The sequence below is a fragment of the Medicago truncatula genome, chromosome 8 (genome assembly GCF_003473485.1).
Source record: "Medicago truncatula cultivar Jemalong A17 chromosome 8, MtrunA17r5.0-ANR, whole genome shotgun sequence".
Taxonomy (NCBI): Eukaryota; Viridiplantae; Streptophyta; class Magnoliopsida; order Fabales; family Fabaceae; genus Medicago; species Medicago truncatula.
The window spans coordinates 8,253,555-8,261,953 of NC_053049.1; the positions used below are offsets into that span (position 1 = coordinate 8,253,555).

The following is an 8,399-nucleotide window of genomic DNA, read 5'->3' on the forward strand; positions in this document are numbered from 1 at the left end:
TCAATGTTGATATGTCTGACAACGTCGCATATCACGTGTATAAACTAATTTGATAATGAAATGTGTTTGGAGTAAATGTGTGTCACTTTCCCAATCTTTTTATTTATTTTTTAACGGAAAAATAAAATTTTATTAGAAAAGGAGAGAGAAGTACTAAATCCACAAGGCGAAGAAAAGTACAATGTGCAATCTACGCAACAAGAACCAACCAATTACAACTAAAAGAGAAAAGGAAGAGTTCAAAAACCACTCTTAATACAAGTTTGTTGATGTGGATAATGGTTTGTTTACTGGTTTTGGTGTGGGGTTGCAAGCCATTGTGTTTGTTTCTTGTTTACAGTTCGCTGATGATACTTTGTTGGTGAGGACTAAAAGTTAGGCCAATCTTAGATCGTTTAAGGTTGTTTTACTTCTTTTCAAGGAGATTTATGCTTTAAAAGTAAATTTCCACAAAAGTATGTTGTTTGGTGTTAATGTTGGTGAGTCATGGTTGCGTGATGTGACTTCGGTAATGAATTTTAAACATGGCCACCTTCCTTTTCCTTTTTTGTATTGGGGCTGCCCATTGATGGTGATCTTAGAAAGCTGCATTTTTTGTATCCCCTAATTGCGCGTATTAGAAGTAGATTGTCGGGCTGGAAAAGTGGGAACCTTTCTTTGTGGGGGACATGTGATTCTTCTCAAGTCTGTTTTGCCCTCCATACTAGTATATGTTCTTTCCTCTGTCAAGTCGCCCCAATATCTTGGATTAAATGGGATACATTATGCTTGGAAAGGGAAAATGGAGGGCTGGGGAAGGAATTTAATTTATCCTTACTTGATAAATGGGTTGGAGGGTGTTGGAGGAAAGGGAGAGTTTTTGGTATAAAGTGTTATGTGTGAGGTATGATGAGGAAGAAGAGAGGTTATGTTTTGGGGAATGTAGAGGATCAATGTTCAATGTGGTGGCAAACTCTAAATAAAATTAGAGTGGAAGTTGGTATGCTATATGAGGGGTGGTTGTTGGATAATATTCATCGTGAGGTGGAAGACGAGTCCTTTACTTTGTTTTGACGAGATCCGTGGCTTGATGGCTCTTCTTTAGACCTTAGATTTAGAAGGCTTTTTGAGTTAGCGGATAATATTGGCAATTCTTGTGGATATGCATTTTTAGGGTGAGGAGTGAATGGTGAAGCGTGAAAATGGTGCAAAAGGTTGTTTGCTTTGGACAAGGAGTTGGTGGGGGGATGTGTGGATCAGTTGACTTATGTTGTTTTGCAGGTTGATGTGGCGGATCTTTGGGTTTGGAAATTCATTCTTATCAACGGTATACTGTCACAAGTGATTATAACAACTTGACTATGGTGGAAATAAATTTTAATATGGGTTTAATCATGTTTTGTGGCTTAAAGTGGTGCAGCTTAAAATCAACATTTTTGTTTCGCGGTTGTTTCTGAATCGGATTTCAACTAAGGTTGATTTGCTTAGGCACATATTTTGGCTACTTCTCATGTTGATTGTTTGGCAGATTGTGGGTGCTTTGAAGATATAGATAATTTATTACTAAATGTGATTTGCATGAGAGACTTTGATCTTTGATTTTCGGTTGGTTAGATTTCTCAACGGCCACTTCTGATGTTGATTGTTTTGCAGTTTGGTGGGCTAGGGTTTTTTTTTCTTCGAAAAATTCTTGGCTGGCATTTAATACTATCATGATTTATGTGATTTGGGTCATAAGTTTACTAACCAAGAAAAATACTACTCCTAATGCAGTTACTTATGCAACAAGTAAAAACGAGGAAAAAAAATTAATTGCAAACACAAACTAACTAAAAACTTCTATTTACACTAAACAAACTTGGTTTGAATTAGTAATCTCAACCGGTTTTTGGTGTGTCATATGCATAGTTAAAAAAAAAAAACTAATGTGAAACACTCTTGCAGCATATAACAACCTATGAACTTGTTGAGACTTGAGACTTTTTAACATGTCCACCTTATTCTATCAAATTTTGTCCATTTCATGCAATGCATCAGAATCGAATATATATCATTTTTGGGAACAGTCGAATATATATATATATATATATATATATATATATATCTGCTTGTATGGTTTATTGGTTCTCATTACACGGTTACCTTTTCTTTATCTCCTTTCAATCTTACCCTTTTAACTTTTATTGGTGCTGCTACTTTTTTTGGGTGCTATTGTCCTTTTTAATTCATTATGTTTTATTTAATCTTTACTTTGGTATTACTTTAAGGAAAATGTTAAAATGTATTATAACACTTGTTAAGGAAACAACAAATATAAAAAAAGAAAAATAGTTGAAAAGTAGTGTATTCAATTTAGTTATGTACCTTGGTCCCCCTAATGATCCACCAAAGAATTTTCAAAACTTTATTCTCCATCCTTTTTTGATAAGATGAAGAAAAAACTCCCTCAATGAAAAGCTAAGTCCTTGACTTTAGGTAACTTTGGATCAGGCCTGCCTAATTAATTAATATTCTTTGGTATGTTATCTGACCAATGCAAATTCCAATATTAGAATGAAAGTTGCAGTTTTTTTGTAGAGACTTTGTATGGAGCATGCTTGTTGATGCTATGAAAGTCAAAAATTTCACTTGGGAGAAGCTATGTTGGCATAAAGTGGATGGTGGATTGGACTTTAGGAACTTGGTGTGAATCATGCAATCATAATCGAATTAGTTGAGAATTTGTTAGATATATTAAAAATGAATATCACTTTTAAAAACAAATAAAGACTACAATAGTCTTGTAAATATATAAAATACTCACAAATGTCATAAATTGTTATGATATAAATTTGTAAAAATTCAAACAAAAATTTGATTATAAAAATATTTTCAAAAACTCTTATAAGTCAATATTACATTTTTACACGATCATTTAAAGTATACAAGTCTTTCTGCCAAACCAGTCTTTTAAAAGGTGTTTCATATTCTGGATTTGAAATCCCTTTCCAAACCACATTAGCTACTAATTTTACAAACCATTCCAAAGCAGGTCAAAAAAAATGAGTGCAATATAAGTTACAACTTACAAGGGTATGATAATACAATAAATTTGATGGTATTGGCCTATTGGGTCAGTAATGTATTAAAATCAAATGGTAGAATCAAACTGCACAGAAGCACTTGGCAACCACTCTGGGCCTTGGATAAAGGAATCCACAGTGAATTTGATAGCATCTTCGTCTCCGAGAGCGGGCTTATAACCGGCCCATTTGACTCTCCCGGCTACATCTGCTCCTGGCCCAGTGTTCTGATATTCAGCATAGAGGATGCTACTTGGAGGCTCCACATTAGCAACCCAACTTATCCACCCTACTGGTTTCAAGAATGAGCCAATTTCTGATTTCATGATAATAGTGGTGGAGAAATCTTTCCATGGCCTACCAAGGTAAGTAGGTGCTATGAGATTGTCACCAGGTAATGTGGTGAAAGTTGATTTCTGGATCACAATTCCAGAGTTTTGATTAGGATCCTTTTTACCCTGAGCTGTTATTGTGTTGAACTGGTTTGACATAGGCTGTCTAGGCATGATTTTGCAATTTTGGAACACAGCAGCGGCATTTCCGAATATGAAATCTATGGTGCCTGTAATGTCACAGTCGCGGTAGAATTGACGATTTGAATGTGCATAAAGGGTGTCCTGATATCCAACAAATGAACACCTGTAGAACACGGATTGATCTGAGCCGGATCGCATTGCCACAGCTTGGTGCTTAGATGCACCTGCAGTGTTCAAGAATTGTATGTCTTTGGCAATGAATCCCTTGCCTTTAACAGCTGCAAAGAATCAACATGATCCAGATTAGTATCAATGCAACAAGATCTTATGTTGAACTATTGTATGATATAGTACATATGCTATATGGTGTGCAATGTGGGTATAATTTAATCTCATCTGAAGGTAATGCTGCAAATAAAATGTTCACTAAGTTTCTTTCTTGCTAAAAAAAATGCTCACTAAATTAACATTACAGGAATATTTGTAGGATTTTGCATCAACATCATAGTTTCAAACAAAAGAAAAGGTCAGCTCCTAAAACACAAAACTATGTTTAATGTTTGGATTGACAGTGACTTTCACAGAACCGCCACTGTGATATTGACAAAAACTACACTTTAGATCTTCAAAAATATCCGTGTCATCTTGATTTTACTAAAATCACTGCAAATCCAGATGTGCATTCATATATGAATTTTGTTAAACTCACCACAAATCTAAACATGCACTAATGCGTGGATATATGGTAAGATGTTATTATTGATTTAGATGTATAACATGCATCCACATGGGAGGCTATGCACATTGAAGTCAGGAAAGATATCCAAACCAAATATCTTATTCATAGTCAAAACATCAATGATTATAGGTGGCTCAGAAAACGAAAGAGGGGACAGACAACAAATTTTGTGGACCTGCTATCAGATCAAGTTCACATGATGATACCATGTGATTCCCAGACACACAAAAAAGACATTTCCCACTAAACCACATGCCGCATGATAATATATGTTTAGATTCCCATGATAATATAACAAGCAAGTTAATTGATTCCTAACAGTTTCCTCCCATCATGTACAAATTCAAACTAAGCTAAGTGTATGTCTAGATTGAAGATGAATTTGGTAAATTCATGGTGCCACCGTGATTTTGTAGGATAACTTTTGTCAAAATCACAATGGCGCACTATAATTTTACAAAACTTATCGTCAATCCAAACATATGCTAAACCTATCATCCCACACTTGAGTATTCAAGACACATATCCTCTTGTTCAATTATCTGTAAGACTTTTATCTTAATCAATAAACAAGTTTTTTCTCTATAAACTCTTTGAGGTGCAATCAAATAAATGAATTTGTAATAAATCCACGAGTCAAATAATTGTTATTAAGTAAAAACAAATATCACTTGCATTTATTATAAACAAAGTACTAAAAAAATCACTCAATTTTATACATTTTCGATAAATCACATCTTGCACACAGAGCCAAATTCATTGCAGGGTGCTTAATAAAAAAAACCATTGCAGAGTATTAAACAGATGAAATAACCAAATCAATAGCAGGAATTATATATTAGCTTAATTTTAGTGTGAATCGGCTGCACACAACTGTAAAGATTAATGAATAAAAAAGTAAACACTTACCGAAAGTGGCGGTTTCAAAGGTTGGTGTGCCGTCGATGTAATTCCGGCTACCGGATACGACGGTTTCCGTCATACCATCACCATAAATCATCACATTCCATGTATTCTTATCCAAATCAATATTCTCTACATACACCCCTTTCTTCACATACACCACAAATCTCTGCAGACTCTTCTTCTTCACCAACTTCAACGCCTCGCCTATTGTCTTATACTGTCCACTTCCATCCTTCGCCACCACCGCATCCGGCACTGTTTCATTCACCACCGTCGCAAGCAGCCTCCTCTCTGCCGTTCCCAACCACTCCGGAAACTCTCCGAGCAACCTAATTGGTAACAATAACAATAATTAGTATACAACAACGCTTATACATCAAATTAGCAATGCTTACTAGATTACTCTTCGACTATGAAGTCTGAATACCATCACGTAATTCAGTGTAATTATATGTGTCGGTGTCAAACATGACACATATCTGACACCTGGACACACCTAATCCGAGGAGTGTAGCTCTCCAAGCAATCTAACAAGTGCAGTTATAGCAACTAACTATTACATCAATTACCTGCGGTGATGATTTGAAACTTCAAAATTTGACAACAATCTGATCACCTTGGACACAATGGCCAAACTATTACTAGCAAACTCCGTAGAGTTTCTCATGATCCTCTCTATTTCCGGTATAACACCACGCGCCGCCGTGGAGTTAACTTCCCCAACAGCATCCAAACAAGTATCATGATCCGTTAACGCCGCACTCAGCCATGTCTCCACATCACGAATCTTCGCCGGAGAAAGCATCTTTCCACCATCAACAATCGTCGACATTGAATCATTCAACCGATCCAATGAATCAGCAAGTACATTATCACAAACTCCAATAGCTTTCTTAACACGCGGTTCAGTGGCTTTTTCACTGAAGCGCGTGAGAGAAAGCTTGGAGAGTTCATCAATGGCGACTTTGAGTGAGAGTTTGAAGAGTTGTTCAGGATCAGTGGTGTTGGAATCAGGAAGAGAAGAGATGGAAGAGAAGCATGAGTTAGGGTACTGAGTTGACTCACAAACTGCTTTGAGTGAGGTAGCGGGTGTTAACTCGGTGTTGGGGAGTGAGTTAGGTGAGGAAGAGGATTCAGTGTTGTGCTTGTGTATGAGGATTCCTGCAACTGCAGCTATGATGACTGCTACTAGAATGATGGAGGAGATGATTATGATTGTGATGCGTTTACGTGTCTTTTTTTGGAATGCTTGTTGTTCTATTTCGTCTACTTTGCCATAACCTTTGAAAGATTTCATAGTATCCATTGTTGTTGTTTTGCTTTGTGTGTCTTTTTTGAAGTTGCAACTTGTTATGCTGTTGTTTATAGGTTTTTGGTAACTTTGGTTGGCATTGGCACTTTATATAGGAGTATGGGAAAGATAAGATAAGTAAGTAGATGACAGGTTTTTAGGTTAAGATATAAATTACTTTTTTGTATTATTATGAATGAATGGTTTTTATGGGATGATGAGAACGTGTTGACTTGTTCATGACTTATTTCTACGATGCTTCATTGTTAAGATCTTGAGTAATGTAATGACTAGCTCAGAGTATTAAAGAAAAAACTTTTGTTAATAATTTATGGGTCGACAAGTTAACATCATAGTGTTTGGTTAATTGAGCACATAATTAATCCATTTCAGCATCTTAGCTAACAAAAAGAAATAATATTTTGGACACTTGTGGTTGTACAATATTACTCGGTTGAGTGTATTTATCTCTTAGTTTAGTTAGGAGTGATTGAGTCAAGCTGATTTTGTGGTAAAGTTGTTAATGTACGCGGTTTGGTTATGTTAATGGCTCATTTCTAAGTGAAGCTGAGCTGTGTATGTGTTGTATGGATCATATAGTTACTATCACAACAGTTTTGGGTTCATAGAAAAGGACTTTCTCTTTCAATTCAGGCAGCAAGTTTTAGTCAAACCATCAAACTATTTAAAAGTACCTGCTTATGTAGGGGTGGTTTCTACTTTCTAGGGTTGTATGAAACGAATAGCCATTCAAATTTATTAGTAAAGAGAAGAATGATATTCTTAAATTTACCTAGGAAAAATTATAAATTGAAATTTAAAAATGTTCATTCTATTATTAAATTATGAATAAAGTTGAAATTAGGACTTGTATCTTCGATGATTAAGGTAGACTCCTTCGAGCCATCCAATGGGTTCATGATCTCGGTTTGAAAGATATGATTTTTGAGCTCGATTCTCCAACGATGGTAAACATATTCAAAAGCAAGGAGATAGATATTGTTTGAAAGCTTGGAGATATCATTTGAGATTGTAAACGTACATGTAATTCTACTTTTCCCTATTCTTGTGTTGAGTTAGTTTGAATGAACACAAGCCAATGTGGTTGCTCATGCCTTAGTAAAGACAGCCACATCTCTAGCGGGTTTCCACTTATGTACTCAATTGTATTAGTACTCTCATTATCAATGATATGAATTAAGTCGCTTCCCCTAAAAAAATGATACAGGATGAAAGAGTAGAACACACACCTTATGGAATATAAATCAACTTATTTAACAATTGAATCAACTTGTGTCCTTCAAAAGAAAAAACTGAATCAACTGTGTATAATTCTATTCCAAATTTTGTATGAAATTCATTTTTTTCACATGCGTTTCTTCCATTTGAGGTTATCATATTTGAGATGTGTTAAACACAAATCAGGATACATCTCTAAGTTAGAAATTGAATTTTAGTACGCCATGATGTTAATCTAACTCTTTCTGCTAGACTCAATCCATTAATTTTTTTTAATGAAATTTTATTCAACTTTATATCCATACGGGAACCGATAATTTACACCCACTTAATATCATCTAGTGTAAATTAGGGAGTGTGCACATTTTCATTATTTCAATCATTTTTCACTGTTTGAAGTCATTATGAAATCGTTTTGTAAATTTGGATCAAAGTGAGGAAATTAGCAAGTCTTTTTTGTTTTTTTGTGTGTATATATATATAATATAGTATATATCAACCGTCCAAATATATCCTAACAAATTTTTTCTTGAAAGGCATCCTATAAATTTATTATCATTTTTTTTACCAAACAATTTATTATTATCATTAGAAAACACTCTAAGCAAAGTTAATACAATTTTTTTTAGCAAGTTAATAGTAGTGGAAAATGGAAATGGGCAAATGGCAAGTTGAGAATCGCAGGCCGTAGCAGAAACAAGAATCAA

At 34.9% G+C, this 8,399-nt stretch overlaps 1 protein-coding gene across 1 annotated transcript; it reads right to left on the reverse strand.

Moving 5' to 3' along the window:
- Positions 1-2,847: 2,847 nt before the first annotated feature.
- On the reverse strand, positions 2,848-6,616 carry LOC11445925 (pectinesterase 3). Its single transcript, XM_003627401.4, has 3 exons — positions 5,732-6,616; positions 5,166-5,491; positions 2,848-3,795 (listed from the first exon to the last, which is right to left on the reverse strand). The coding sequence occupies exons 1-3, from the start codon at positions 6,466-6,468 to the stop codon at positions 3,110-3,112; spliced, it is 1,749 nt and encodes a 582-aa protein (XP_003627449.1). The 5' UTR covers positions 6,469-6,616; the 3' UTR covers positions 2,848-3,109.
- Positions 6,617-8,399: the final 1,783 nt, after the last annotated feature.